General features: G+C 37.5%; 1 protein-coding gene and 1 non-coding gene across 2 annotated transcripts in view; one reads left to right on the top strand and one right to left on the bottom strand.

Annotated features, from left to right (window-relative positions):
* The first annotated feature begins 1,540 nt into the window (after positions 1 to 1,540).
* LOC117796243 lies at positions 1,541 to 1,643 on the top strand. The gene has a single exon (XR_004620609.1). It is a non-coding gene; the product is annotated as a U6 spliceosomal RNA (small nuclear RNA).
* Positions 1,644 to 5,764: 4,121 nt separating this feature from the next.
* Positions 5,765 to 16,455, bottom strand: part of RNF125 (ring finger protein 125) — a 48,708-nt gene continuing 38,017 nt past the window's right edge. The window contains exons 6-7 of the mRNA XM_034642197.1: positions 12,585 to 12,692; positions 5,765 to 9,780 (exon numbers count right to left, since the gene is read on the bottom strand). Coding sequence (XP_034498088.1) covers positions 9,694 to 9,780; positions 12,585 to 12,692 — 195 coding nt within the window. The 3' untranslated portion in view covers positions 5,765 to 9,693. The remainder of the gene's footprint in view (positions 9,781 to 12,584; positions 12,693 to 16,455) is intronic.

Here is a 16,455-nt window from a genome sequence, read left to right as displayed (position 1 = left end):
CCCCTGCCTTTTTTCTTTTTCCTCCCCCCCCCCCCATTACTTCACACATTTATCGACAGCCTCTGGGCACATAGCTTAGATAAAAACAACTATAACAAGATTAGCTCCAGCATAACAGGGGAGGCAAAAGCTTGATACCAGTTTTAAAAAAACAAACAAAGCCTAATTTTGAGAGAAATAGAAGAACTCTCAAGCAGAAATATACACCTTTCTTTCAAGTAACTTTATTCTTTTAGTTGAATCTTAATCTGACCTAGTTGTAGTATCTCATGATCCTACAGCTTTAGACTAAACCATAAATGTGATCCCTATCAACTACCTCTTATGTACCACAATGCAGAGCAAATACAACTACTATGAAAACTTCCATTTAGAACATGAGAGAGGGGAAGAAATCACAGGATATGTACCATTTGCTGCTGGACAGTGTTAATGAAGCGAAGCAGAGAACCATTGAGTCTCACTGGCATCATTTGGTTGACTTGGCAGTAGTGAGAATTCTATTGTCAACTAATGTGGCTCTCTGATCTTGCCTGATGGAATAATCCCTATCACCAAGGGAACACCTAAAAGGACATGAGAGTAGACAACTCGTCTAGGGAAAGGAAGGGTGTATTTCACTTGCAATTCACTTGTTAACTGTATGGGGTGCAACAATGGCCTGAGGCCATCTAAAGAATTAGGACCTTCTGTGCCATTGATTTCAGTGCATCACAGGCCTATTACACAGTTTGATTTTTGCTGGTGCTACAAATTTGAATAAAACCATAGTCACCTGTCTATCAGTTTCATTTTATGTCAACTTCCTAAAATTAGACACCAAAAACTTTATCAGGTCAGCATGACTGCTCAGTGGAAAAGCCAAGGCTGGGCTATACTCATAGATTGTCTGTTCATTAGCAACAACTCCGGGCACCACACATACCCAGTGCACTCTGTTTGACAAACTTTATTTCAGGACAGTGTGGATGAAGAAACTGTCTGGGCTGGCACAGAACTCTTCTTTCTCTTCTAGAATAGCACCCTGCCTCCAAACTGAATTCCAGGCCAGTGTAGTTTGCAATGGCAGTGTCATCCTATTTGTCAGGCGGGGAGCCAGGGTGAGGCACTGTGGTGTGGCCCAATGTATCAGGGTACCCCACATTCTCCATTAATCCCTCCTCGTTGTAGCTGACAGGATCGCCCACTCTCACAGTCAGCATTTCAATCTTACACGGAGAAGAAGAAGCAAGTCAGAGAACTTGACCTCTCTGCACTTTGGTCTGTCTTGATTTGGACCTCAGCATTATTAGTTCCCAACTCCTCTTTTTCTGCTCACATTCAGGAAAATCTTGATGGGTACATGCAAATTTTTTGTTGTACCTTACTGAAGGTTCTCAGGAAAAATCAGCATAATCTGATTTATGAGTCTGGGTATAATCAGGAGAAAGAACTCACACAGTAATTTGACCAGAGAAACTTTAATATAAAATTTTTTTCACTCTAATAGGGGATTGGTATAAGAAGTAAAGAGGACTGTGAAGAATATAGGCTTGAATCCTTGCTTTAGCAGTACAAGTCCTAAAATTAGAACCACACAGAGAAGATTAACATGGCCCCTACACAAGGATGACACACAAATTCACGAAGCATTCTATATTAAAAAAAAAATTTTAAAGAGACTTGAAAAAGAGTACCCAAAGAAGGGCCCCACCACCAGTGGGATGGAGATCCAGACCTTGCTGCAGAGGACCCAGCTGTGGTTCACTGGATGGCAGAGAGTCTCTGTGGTACCACGCTGGTAGAACTTGCTGGAAATAGATCCTCTAGGATGCAAGGGAAAGCTGTTAATGGAGACACGTCTCATGGAGGCATTCTGTTACAAAATCATCCAGGGGGACTTTGGAGGAAGATGCTGTCTGCCAGGTGCTGTGGCCACAGCGTGCTGCAGAAGCTGGAGTTGGCCCTGTGCGCTATGGGAAGCAAGCAAACCGGAACTGGGAAACAAAACCCTTTTCCTCCTGCTATTTCTCTCTAGTGCCCTATGTTGGAAAGACCTATTATTGTGCCAGCAAGCAAAGGAAAAACATTTCAGGGCCCAGATCTATTTTCACACAGGAAGCAAAAAGAATAAATTTGGAACTTCGAATTAATAGACTGGTAACTGGCAGGCTGACCCATTGACATTTTGCTACTAAGTTTTCTAAAGCTTTGCCCTTCACAGCCATATGCCTTAAGCAAGAAACTTAAGGATACAGTGTTGGCAGTGGCTTTATATCTACATATAAAATCTTCAATTTCTCAACCTACAATGCAGGACTCTGTGCTTGCCCCACCCCCCCACAAAGCCACAGCTCAGCTAGTCCTGCATTTTCTATGATGATCTGAAACAATGATCCCACTTCTGGTGTCCATGTCTATATCACTTGGGACTCTAAGGTTGTACACTACAGAATCCAACTTGAACTAGGTAATGGGGGAAATGCATTTTAAGAATGCAGAAATATTGCATGGAATCCATATTAGTCAAGTTTATTTGCACTGTAAGTGAAAGAAATCCAAGTATTAAAATGGCTTAAGCAATAAATAGAATTCTCTAGTTCACATAATTCCAATGGTAAAGCCGAGATGACGAGATGGAGATGACGGGGTTTGAAGCCAGATGCTCAAAAGATATCATCAGGATTTAGTTTTTCACTTCCTGTTGGCTCTGCTTTTCTTGGATTCACTTTAGCCTCAGGCATACTTCCCTCATAGTGGTCCACAACGCTGAATTATTTGAGTTTAAAATACTCAGTGGGAAAAACAATAACAACAGCACCAGCAACAAGAACAAAAACTGCCTTCTTAAGAGTCCAATCAAAATTCCTATAATTAAATGATACGAACCCAGATTGGTGACTCGAAACAATAAATATCTAAGAGAACATCCAACCGCTGCAAATAGGGGGGAAAAGAAGCAAACAAAGCTGTGTGCCTTAAACTTTATCCCAAGTCTGGAGAGAGACCGGTGGGTGGAAAAAATAGCAACAGGGAGGAGAGTTTTTCAGTCTCTATATTTAAATACTTTATTTTTGAAATCTCAAGAACTTTACCAGTGAGATGATACTTCTTTCCTAAATTTCACTGACAATTATAATTTACCAAACTGGGTGGCATAGTATTATATACACCATGGTATTTGGTTTACCCACACACCAATTTTGTTTGTTTGTTGTGGTAAAAAAATATATAACATAAAATTTACCATTTTAACCATTTTTTTAAAGGTGACTTAAGTGAAAATTATCCCTTTATTGGCTAATTCACTGCTTTATTTTGTTTTAAAGGTTTTATTTATATATTTGATAGAGAAGAGAGAGAGGACTGCACAGAAGCAGGGGGAGCAGCAGAGGGAAAGAGAGAAGCAGGTTATCTGCTGAGCAGGGAGCCCCATGGGGGGCTTGATCCCAGGACCCTGGGATCATGACCTGAGCTGAAGGCAGACGCTTAACCGACTGAGCTACCCAGGCACCCCCATTTCAACCATTTTTAAGTGCATAGTTCAATACTGTTAACCATATGCACCTTGTTATGCAATGGGTCTCTAGAACTTTTTCATCTTCTAAAACTAAAGCGCCATATCCATTGACCAACAAATTCCCCTCCCTCTTGCCCCTAACAACCACCATTCTATTTTCTTTTTAATTTTTTTTTAGATTTTATTTATTTATTTGACAGAGAGAGAGAGAGCATAAGCACAAGCAGGGGGAGCAGTAGGGAGAGGGAGAGGGAGAAGCAGGCTCCCCGCTGAACAAGGAGCCCAATGTGGGACTCGATCCCAGGACCCTGGGATCATGACCTAAGCCAAAGGCAGACTCTTAACCAACTGAGCCACCCAAGTGCCCACCATTCTACTTTCTGTTTCTAAGAGTTTGTCTAGATGATTACAGTTTTTTTATTGGAAAGTTGTTACTTCTTTTAGTTTTCAAACCAGCATGCCTCAAGACTGAATATTTAGAGAACACGCTTTCGAAATACTGTCAAAGGACAGTAGGAGTTCACTTATAAGAGTTTGACCTTTTTTAAGAAGATTTTTTAATTTATTTATTTAAGAGACAGAACGTGAGAGTACAGCAGGGGGAAGGGTCAGGATGGTTTTGATTAAAACTGTAATCACAGAGATGGTGAGAAATGGATGGATTTGAATACATTTTGATAATTTGCTGATGAATTCATCAAAATTTCAGACATCCTAATTCCGTACATCTGGGGATGTACAGAAAAAATACATGTGTAAGGGACTGAGAACACAGTTGTTATTTCTTTTAATGAAAAGGAAAAAGTGACTCAGAAGACAAAAACATTGTTTTATGTTTGAGAGACTGAAAGATCTTTCATTTGGTAAAATGATCCTAAACTTTGAGTAAAATTAAGCAAAAAATTACAATGGCGAAATTATGTTTCTAAAAGCTAGTCTCTCTCTGGCTTCTTGCCTCTCCTGGATCAAACTCATGACCCCAAGATCATGCTCTACCGACTGAGCCAGCTGGGCGCCCCTCCACATGTCTTTTTAATACCTTTTCCCTGTAGATCTCCTGGTCTCTGCCAGCTCTTCCTGGCTTTCTATTTTCATGGTTGGCATTACTATTATATCTCAATATCCAGTTCTCTTCTACCTAAGAAGACTGCATTTCCCCCACTGCCTTGAAATTACATCTGGCCATGACTTGCCTTGGCAAATGAAATGTTCAGTGGAAACGACCTGTGTAACCAACTCTCCAGCCCACTGTGGTAAGGGGTGACTGGGGAAGCACATGGTAATATACAAATGCCATGAGATCAAAACAATCTGGGATTCTGAGGCTGGAGAACAGCTGTCTGGAGAATAGCCAAGATCCACAGTAGACTTCAGGTGAGCACGGGGATTTAGGGGTTGTTTGTAATAGCAGCATGACCTACTCTATCTTGACTAATCTCTCACCTTCACTGGGCTCTCATATGGCTGCTTTTCGGCAATGACTAGCCTTAATCAAGACCCATATGTGGCCTTCTCTGACACCATGATTAAAAATCAAATGATTTTCCAGTAATAAGGTAGAAATTTAAATATTTCTTAACTTCAAGGATCTCATACATAGGTGTCCTTCTGCAATATTTTGTCTTATCTTCAGTAAAGATAATCTAGGTGATAAAGGTAAGTCTTCTCAACCCATTCTGGGTTGCCTCTATCTTTTACTTTCAGTAAACAGTCATCAGAGGTCATGTCAATAACATCTGTGTTCTGGCCTGTACCTCTTCTTGTGAAAAATCCAAAAAGCTTTCATATGTTTGAACATATTCTCATTTGGGGTACATATGATAGCTACTGCCACCCAAAACTTCATATGTATTTAGCAAGGGGTAGGATTTATAGAGTCCCATTTACATCTTACCTTTTAAATTTCAACGAAGCCCCTTGGAAACCGAACTAGTACTAACTCCATGACGCTCAGCATTACCTTGGCCTAAATCCAACCTCAGCGCTATTGACATTTTGAGCAGGGTAATTCTTCACTGTGGAGAGTTGTCCTATGCATCGTAGATGTTAGGCAGCATCCCTGGCCTTTACTCACATCCCTGCCAAAAGCACACCCCAGTTATGAGAACCAAAAATGTATCTAGACATGGCCAATGTCCCCTGGAAGGCAAAATTGCCCCCATTTGAGAACCACTGGCCTAAAATGAACGTATATGCTTGTGATAGATATTGCCAAATGATGACAACTTAAAAAGCGAAGTTTGTAAAAAATTATCAAGATCCATATTTAAGAACAGACACTGGATATTTTAATGAAAGCAATGGTCCTGCCATTCTTTATTTCTAACAATAATACATATTTACAGAAGGAAAAGAAATGTACATTTTAAATTCCGATCATTAAACAGATTTGTTGCTGCAATTGAATAATAAAAGAACTCTCTTAGTGACTTTTTAAAATAACTTCAATGTCCAAAGGTACAAATGATGATATCATAAACTTTTAATAACTGGATTAACCTCAATTCAAAATGAAAGAGACCTAGCACCAGGAAAAGAAATGAAGCAACAACACTGGAGACAGGATCTCTTAGGAGATCTGATCTGAAGCTTTGTTTATCATAGATTCACTATCCAATTTTTCAACCTACATTTTAGAAACTTGGGTGAAAAAGTACATGAAGGAAAATCTCCATAGGTTTTTGTTGGTTAAGAAGACTTTAGCTTTTAAAGAATAACATGTCAATCAGTTTTTCCCTTATAAGGCCTTGGAAAAAAATGCATCTTGAGGCGCTATAAAGAAAGTGAGTGAAACTTTTTTGTTAGTAGTCAACAGCTGCAAATACTGGTTTTCATTATGGCCCCCCCCCCGCTTTATTGAGAAATAGTTGACACAGATCAGTGTATAAGGTTTAAGGTGTACAGTATGATGGTTTGATTTATGGTTTTCATTTTTTAAAACAATGAATTATAAATTCCTTTTTATAAAAGGTTAAAGGCACCGTGAAAACAATGAGTATTTGCACTTCACCATTTTAGAACTCAAAATAATTCAGAAGGCAAAATAATTCAGGCGGCCAGCACCCCATTTGTCCTGTAGGTGGCAAAATTATCCTAAGAGGAATCCAGGGACAGGCTGCAGAATTGCTGCACTGAGGTTAATAGTGGTAGATGACTTTTGAAAGCTTTACTTAAAATCCAGGTTTTAAAGTTTTTTCAAGTTTTACAGACTTAAAGATGCCTTTTGTGTTGCTCTGAACTAACGAAGATTTATTTTCTGGATGGTCAGTCCTGATGCTCAAAAATATATTGTTTTATTTTTTAGGGACTAGATTTTCAGTTTGATTATCTCTGAAAAATTCCTCTCTTTTTGCACTTGTTGTCCAGCGGGTTTTGCTTTATTGGATGACCCATCCAAATTGCAGGACAAGAGCTTGTGAAACTAAAAATCTGTTCTTATTTGTCTGCAGCTGTGAAAAGCAAGCTTGAAACTAGTGTCTAAAAGGGAGGGAATAAGGCCCTCTAGATTTTGTCTGGTTTTACGTTTTTCTAATTACCTCACAGTGGATGGCAGAATAGTAAGAAAATCTTTAAAGAAGGAATAAATAATTTATTATAAAAAATTGGTGGCACCGTGATTATGACTACATTTATGTGTAAGGAACAAAGTTCGTAAGTGATGACAATTAAAAAGCTAACTACAGCCAAATATTTTATCCTCAGTTGTTATCACGAGTCTTCATAGCTTCCTTTGCTTGCTTACAGTACAGAGACGTCATTCTACATCCTGGATTCGTCATTCAAGAGCCAGATATGAAAAATAGAGCCATCAGATAAACACTAGTAGCAAGCACTGAATATATTGTTATTTGAAGAACTAAGACTATATGAGGGATAGAAGGAAGAGAGTATAGTATGTTCTACAAATATGTTCTGGAAATGCTGACATAGTATGACTTTTAGAAATAGAGAAAGGGAAGAGCAAATGAAAAAATTTTAATTGATTCAGTTATCATACTGGTGATGGTTGTTATTACATTGTTATTCTGTGGCTGCTGCCTGTGTAAGGTAAATAAAGGAAATGAATAATTGTGGGATATTCTAACTCTATCATGCTCTGTGTCCTTGAAAACCAGGATTCTCAGTCTAGAAAATGGCAACACAGTTGTAATAGAAAGGAATAAGTAAAAACTCTGTAGTACTCAATTTGATTTGGAAGTTTCACAATAAACTCACAAAGTGTTTTATCTTATTAAAAAAAATAGAGATTTCCTACCTCTCTCCTAGAAACAATGGCCAATCTAATAGCAATGAGCCTCCTTAGAGCCCTGGTTATGGTTTTGAAATACCATTTCTCACTGAAAGTAACCAAGCTTCTTAGAGAAATGGCTCATTCCAGGTCTGAGGCAGGAAACACAAAAGTTGAGCCTGGAGTATCTTGTCTTCTGGGATAGCAAGGAAGCTAATAAAGACAGCTAGTGTAGTGTCAAAATGACTCAGAGGCAATGGTCTGAGGCTCCCAATGGCCAAAGATGGGACAATTTGGACTTCAATAAGGTAATATTTGAAATGGGTTGAAGCCTATCAAATATGTTTGAATCCATGAGTTCATAACACTGAAAAAAAGAAGTGCTATCTAGAAGGTAATAGGAAGCAAGTTTATTACCTTGAAAATTAATAAATGAAAGGAAAATACAAATATTTACTTTTTCTTTCCTGTACAAACTTGACCAGGGGTTAACCAAATACTAGATGCGGGGGAACAAGTCTTTATCAAAGTGTTCCAACTAATAAATGAAAGAGAAATGATAGAATTAGAATATCCTCCAACTCAAAAATCAATGGATGTAGGCATTGAGTATCAATTTCAGCTGACATCACAAATAGGGAGAGCAAGACATTGTGTGCCCTCTAATGAAAGAACACACCATGACCTATAGTCTTGCCAAAAAGGACTGGACCTGAGTCTATTCAAACATCTGGATCCATGTGTCAATATCCAGAGGAAAGAACGTGCTGAATTGCACCATGACTACACAATCAGCAAAATACAGACTGTGGGAAACTCTATAGGCCACGACACCAAGTTCTTCAGTAAATCCTAAGGAAAAGAAAGAAGGGAGAACCTACAGATTAAAAAGATGTAGAAGATGTAGCCAATAAAACAATTTTAAATGGATACGATTAAAACACAGTATATAGAGATACACACTTGGGTACTAATAAAGAAACACAAGGAAGTGGTTACAATGGGTATCACTGTAGTGGTTACTTCTGTGGAATTCGGGAAGAGGGTTGATAACTGTGACTGGACACACAGAGGACAACCAGAGTGGCTGGCAGAGTTCTAAAACAGTGTTTCCTTATCATGATGTAAGGACCTATGTTTTGTTTGGTTTTCAGTATTTATATTTTGTGTTTTTTTCTAAAGGAAAAAAATTTTTTAAAAATGAAAGCCCTTAGGGTTTTTCACTAAAAATTATGGATGTGAACACTTCTACTATAAATATCAGTTGAAGGTTCTTAAGAAATTGCCTATACTATAGAAATATTTCTAAATAATAAGCTACAAATATTTGAAAAATATTAAATTCTTATTGTGCATAGTTATAAAAAGCCAAAGAATTAAGTATACATTCCTAACACAAAATTTATTTTGTTACAGTATTATGTTTTACAATTTGGTTAAGTGGACTTTCTTGACTTCCAAAATTTTCCTCTCCTACTCTGATACAAGGCTACTCATAATATTCTATTAGAGATTAGATAAGCACTAGAACAGATTTCATATTTCCTTGAATGTCCACACTTGGTTTCACTTTCCATCTTTTTACATAGAACAAAGATTAGTTATCTTGCTCAACCATGACAGTAGTTATTAATATGTAGCATTACACACAGTATCATCCAATTTGCAAAGAAAGATCCCTCACCTACATATCCGGCCTTATATTCTCTTCCATATATTAAGGGCTGACGGAGACTATTTTTTGTTGTTAAGTGTCTAAAAAACTCAAGAATGTAAAACAGATTTAAGCCATCAAAATGAAAGCAGTTTTAAAACGCAATATAACAATAAACATGGACAAACGTATAACAGTGTTGTACATTTTTGCCCATCGAACATTGCCAATTCCCCTCCAATTGTTCAAGCAGCATCTTAACAAATGGTGCAATTGTATGGTCTCCTTTCCTTTCCTTTCCTTTTAATAAAATTATGTGGTGTTTGAGTGATTCACATATTCCAGAAGTGACCGGTCTAAGACCCTTCGGATAAGAGCTTCCTCAATTATATTAAAATCCTACAAATAAAGAAAAATAATTAGAAACACAGTCAGAGATGATAGTTTTCAGCAACTGGAAAATAAGGGTCAGGGCACTGCCTCATTTTGCAGGAAAGCAGAGTCCTGAATTTAGTGACCCGTCCAAATTTTCACAAAAACTGTCATAAACCCCAGGACTTTTGTTTTGGGGCTAGTGCATTTTCTACTTAATTTTACTGCCTAACAATTAACTAGTTATTGTCAGAGTAAAATAGTCTTGATTTGGAATTTAAATTAGTCATTTTAGTCAACATTATAGATCCTGGTTAGGGTGCTATGTTCCAAATAAACATGTAATACGGAGAAAAGTCAAAACATTCCCCTAGAATTCACCAATCTCAGCAGTACTACTATCTTTCTGAAAAACATGTTGAACACAAAACTCTCTTTCTCCCTGCCTCCCCATGGTCAAAATGGCTTCCAAAACTTTAAGTCAGCACATTCTGTAAATAAACACTATTAAGAGCCCTATTCTCTGCAACATCTCCTCTTCTGCAATAAATTGAAAAAAAAAAAAGAAAAAAAGTAAAATCTCTATTGGAAATCCATTCTAAAACATGAAAGCATAAAGGCAAATCAACAAAATCCAAAGGAAAGCCATAAAGCCCAGAAGAGCACAAGATCTGGACTGAATCCTGGCTTGTTCTTAGGCAATTTATTAACCTCTAAGCTTCAGATGTTTTATAGCTGAGTGAGGACAGTAACACAATATTCACTTCACAGAAGTTACTGTAAGGAATAAAATGAGATAATATTCTTAAAGTGCATAGTCTGGTACTTGGTAGCTCAGGAAACCAAAAAGTCAAAACAAATAAGAATGATTCCATCTCATTTCCACAACCAAGAATACAGTTTTGAGTGGGTTGAAAGTACTTTCATCAAAGTTGCTTCCTCCTGACCAGCCCTGTATCATACTTTGGAAAATCTTGAGAAGAATGGACTGAACATTAACAGCTAGAACAAATATGAAATCAACCTGGTTTTTAGAACATCTTATGGAGCTAAGGTAAAGAGGAAGCCCTATGTGTTGTAAAAATGAGAAGCCCTGTGTGCTTCGGTGGCCAGAAAAGACATTATTTGATGCTGGAACTTCTGTTGTGTAGCCTGCTCAACTCTTCAAGTGGTCCTAGTACCACCATTTACCCTCGCCTCATCTCCAGCTGCCCTAACATTCTTGCCCAAACTGTGCAAATCACTTTACATGCACTATCTCATTCAATCCTCACAACAGCTTTGGGGACGAAGTGTTTTTACTCTCCTCACTTAACACATGAACAGACAGGCTCAGTGGTTAAATACATTTCCCACGGTCATAGAGCTGCGACCAAGACAGAGCTGTTACTCAAACCCAGGTCAGACCCCAAGCTCCTTGTGTTGAATCTGGATAACCATAGTGGGCAGATCAGAAAGTGGGGAGAATACTTTCAAGGGATGATCTTCAACAATTATTAAATTCTATCTTGAAATTGCATAAAAAGACAGCAGTCAAAAAATCACGTGAAAATTACATGCAAAGTTAAATTTAGCCTAAGTATTTCATGTATTTAGATAGTGGTAACAATAAAATATACTATTTCACAACATGGCTATGAGGGATTTTCCTTCCATAATAGGCAATACCCCTTTGCTGAAAGGGACTCAGGAAATAACACGTTACCCTCGCATGGCAACACATGGAGAGAAGCAGAACAAAGGCTACATTAACTTTTCGCTTGTTATTCTCATTCCTGATCATGGGAAATACAGTCATAAGTTAGAACTATTCATACTACATCTAACTTTTCTTCCATCCTAAAAAAAAAAAAAAGATTTCTTGGGTTGTAGGAAGGGGGTTGGGAGGAAGGGGATCAAAAGGTACAAACTTCCCCTTATAAGATAAATACTGGGGATGAAATGTACAACATGAAGACTATAGTTCACACTAATGTATGGTATATTTGAAAGCTGATAAGTGAGTTTTCATCACAAAGTTTTCATCACAAAGAAAAAAAATTTCTTTTGGTGTCTATAGGAGATGATGGATGTTAACTAAAATTATTGTGGCGATCATGTCACACTATGTAAGTCAAGTCATTTTAGTGTATACCTTAAACTTACCAGGTGCTACATGTCAATTATTTCTCAATGAATGGAAAGGAAAAAATTCTTAATATAATGAGATAGTTGGTAGTTACTGATGGGTCGTTATTGAAATATGGGGGTCCGTGGCACTATTTTGTCTGCTTTTGTATGTTTATAATTTTTCATAATACAATTTTTTTCAGTTTAAAAACATTCAATAGACATGAGTTTCGTGTGTCATGGAATTTAAATAAAAAATGAGGCCCGTGTGTCTTACTACACTAATAATGCCGTATCTGTTATTATCCATTCAATGGACTGTAATAGCAACTGGTTGCAGAACAAACTGAGCCATTTCATTACTGATGTGATTTCATCTCATCTCAGATACATAAGCTTTCAACTTCATAAAAATTAAAACTATATATAAGGAGGGGACTAGAGTAGAAATTAAAATAATTTGAAAGTGAAATCTAGTACCTTATACAATGACTAATTATCTAGATCACAAAGAAAATAATTTTGTGTAAGGCAGATAATATCAATAGTTAAGTTTATAAACATTATATTTTTATAATTTCCTACTTAATGCTGATACTTAACTTCAGGTCTATACACATTTTTTTTTCTGCTATAATTTTATTCACTTGGATTTAAAAAGGTAAGCCTAACACACACCACACAGAAACATAATGTAAAAGTAAAAAAATATATATACTTACTATGAAATCATCATAAAACAAAGTATGATTGACTTGCAAATGTCTTATTAAACTGCCACTAAAGCTGCCTGGATTCTCATTAGGTAGTAAACGGCAAAGTGGACAGAACTGGAAATAAAGAAAATCAGGAGTTAAGAAAGAATTGAAAATAATCAGTGTCAGAATTAAAAAATTAAATAACCATTCAACAAAGTGAATTTTAACTTTATGAATCTATTGGCCATTCCTCAGCATATTTTAAAACTGCATAAATCTTCATAATACTAACCAAATAAAATTGCATTTATTTCTTCATATGCATTTCTTATACTTAACAGTATAGCTATTTCATATTTATCAGTCTATTATTTAAAAAATATTGCAGTTAGTAGATGTACCATAATTTACTTAGTTGTCTCCCTCTTGAAATACTTAATGACTTTAAAAAGTAACCATTTTCATTTTCAAGTATTTATAAACTCATGAGAAATTACAAAAATAATGCAAGAGGTCCCATGACTCCATCACCCAGCTTCTCCAATGGTAATACCTTATAAACTGCAGTACATTATCAAAACCAGGAAACTGGCAATTACCTAGACTACAAACCCTACTTAGATTTCACCAGTTTTGCATGAGTGTGTGACATATACCCCTAAAGTTGTATATGTTAAAGAAAGAGTCGGGGCTCCTGGGTGGCTCAGGTGGTTAAGCGTCTGCCTTCAGCTCAGGTCATGACCTCAGGGTCCTAGGATTGAGCCCCACATTGGGCTCTTTGCTTGGTGGGAGTCTGCTTCTCCCTCTCCTTCCTCCCCTAACCCCTACTCACACCCACTCTTTCTCTCTCTCTCAAGTAAATAAAATCTTTAAAAAATATATACTACTTTATGACATTTTTTTCACTGCTTTATTACATTTTAACCTAGGGTTTTTTTTTAATTCTACTTCTCCACATTTTCATTTTTTAAAATATCAGATGCAGAATGATTACTGAGAGTGAGGTATGTGTTAGGCATTAAATTAAGTGGTATTCTTATTTGATCCTCACAACAACCTAGTGAATTAATTATTATCCTGTTTCTTTCATGAACTCAATTTCAGAAAGGAAAAAAAAAATCACCTTAAATTTATACCACCATAAGTATCAGAACTGGGATCGAGGCCTCCTAATAGACAACTCAACATTCTTTTCATATTATAACAGTGCTTAATTTATCTGTTTGGATGGTAACATCTTTCTTTAAATGTAAATGAGGTCTTTATGTAATTCTTATTGTTTTATGGAGGGGGTCTCTGTTTCAGTACGTTCAATATCTATACATGGTTCTATTTCTGAATTTTGCTCTATTCCATTAATATTTGTCTTATTTTTAATAGAATTACATCATTTAAGTTATTATCCCTTTATAGTAATTTATGATTTTCTAATGCTCTAGCTATCTTGGTTACTTGGCAACACTGGCTATCCCAAGATACCACTTAATCCCCCCCTGGGACCCCTACATAGTGATGAGAACACAGCTGAGACCAAGAAATATTTTAACAAAAAAGCAACATTAATTTTTTTGTGATCTGAATGAAGGGACACTAGTTATAGAAATTTGTTCACTCAGTACTCTTTACGGTGCCTCTACTATGTGCTGAGCACCTGGAAAATGGAAACCCGTGAACATACAGTTGGGTTGCCTGGCCTGTGAAGTCAGAGAGCCTTCAAATCCCAGCAGCAGCTCTTCCTAGCTGTGTGACTGACCTTCAGCACGTGAACTACCCTCTTCTGTGCAGTGGAGGTAGCACCGCCTCACTTGTAGAGTGCTTATGATGTTTAGAGATAATGTCCTCCACGGGCCGGCTACATACTAGGTATTTAATAAGCACCATGGATTTACTACTATTTGATCCTTGTTCTTGCTCCATGAGGGAAGAAACTCCACATGTCCTGTTCACTCCTGCATTCCCAGTACCCGGAAAATAGTTTCCGATGTCATCCCTGCCTCTCACTGACTTAGCCTTGGCAAGTAATTTAATCTCATCCTGCAAAATGAGAATTAGCACTGCCAGGCAGAGCTGTTTGTATTTTTAAAAGATGTCATTTAACATTATGAAGGTTGGTCATTATATTAGTTCAGTCCTTGGCACAAATGATAAATGGTTGCTATTGTTATCACGTAAGCAGATACTTTCAACACTGCATAGCAAGTGCTATACTCAAGATGTTACATCATATATTCAAGTGTTATACTTAGAAAGGCAGTTCAAGACCTAAAAAGGGAATCATTAAGTTTGCCCAGGAAATCAGGAAAGGCTTCAGCCAAGCTGTTGGTAACTAAAATGAGTCTTGAAGAATGAGCCAGCAATAACAGAGTGAGGAGTATCACAGGCAGAGAAATCAATATGGGAAAAGGCAGGAGATCCTTAATGGACAGGCCTGCTTCAGGATGGGAAAAGCTCTGGGAAGCTGAAGGTAGGGCATGTGGGGGAAGTGGTAGATGATTTTGGAAGGATATGTTGGGACCAGTTCTGCTTAACAGATATTTATTTGAGCACCTATTGTGGTTTCTGTAGGCCCCATGTCAGGAGTCACAGGTACAGAGATGCTAAGCCCTGACCCGACTATTAAGGAGATTCCAGATCTAGTGAAGGGGAAAGATACAGAAAGCCTGGAACTTTAAGCAAAGTAGTTTTTGTTTTTAGTCTGATGTTGACAGGAGCTAGTGGACACTTCAGTCTTCTTCCGTACATAATAGTTAGTTGTGTAACTCAAGAGGTTTCTTCCAGAAGGCCATTGGAAGACAATCGGATTTATTTTGTGTCCTAAATTGAGGGATCAGACCTGAGGGAGGAAAGGGTAAGAACAGGAAGGAGAAAGGAATGGTAAGAGACTGTTCTCACTCATGTTGCCAATTCACTAACATCAGCTCATCCTTTATTATGTGCCTCCACTCAATACTCCCAGGCCATGATACTCATATTAGGAATCAATCAATGCACAGTGTATATTCAAAAGATGCTGACCTCATCTCAGTATGGACTGTATGTGATGGTGAACTCCATGGGTGAAAACAGCCACCATACCAGAAGCTACCACCAACTTCAATCCTTCAGAACATCTATTACAAGGGACACCCAGTTCTATCTGTGGTTTAGATTAACCTCCACAGCAATTATCTGATGGCAAGTGCCATTTGGAGAAGAAATTTAAAATTCCTGAATCCAAAAAAAGAGAAAAGAGACATGCACTGAAAATAATTACAGGCAAATATGTAACCAAAATGAAGGTACCAGATTGCACATCTAATTTAGCAAGAGTCTGAAAGCAAATTTAATAAAGATTTTTCTTCCTTCCAAAACATTTATGCATATACACTCCCACTGCCCAGTCGAGTCACAGACATTCTAAATACCCACCGAAATAAACCACTGTGGGGCAGGTGGCTCAGGCTCTAGTCACCATAGTTTATGTTCCAAACCAATAAAAGTCTTGTCCCTTCCCTTAAGGAATGAATCTCGGGAGCAAGGCAGAAAATAAAAGACTGCTGCAACCCTTGAATCTGGGTGAATGGAATTATGTTCTTCTTTAATATCTTATTTTTCACAATCACTCTATCCTCCTATGCGCTAGGTTCTCTGCCAAAGGTGGGCAGACAGTGCTGAACAAAGAAGTTATGTTCCGTGACTTTGTGAACCTGATACCTTACAGGGAAAGACAGACGTGACACAAACACCCAATTACAAATTGTGATAAATGAGGAAAAAAGGGGGAGAAAAGCAAGAGCTGAAAGTAATTTGAATGTCATGGAGGGCTTCCCTGAGGAAGTAAGGTGTTTTTTTTTTTTTTTTTAAAGATTTTATTTATTTGACAGAGATAAAGACAGCCAGCGAGAGAGGGAACACA

This window comes from Ailuropoda melanoleuca, chromosome 14, assembly GCF_002007445.2.
Source record: "Ailuropoda melanoleuca isolate Jingjing chromosome 14, ASM200744v2, whole genome shotgun sequence".
NCBI classification, from domain to species: domain Eukaryota; kingdom Metazoa; phylum Chordata; class Mammalia; order Carnivora; family Ursidae; genus Ailuropoda; species Ailuropoda melanoleuca.
This window is presented reverse-complemented; position numbering and strand designations above follow the sequence as displayed.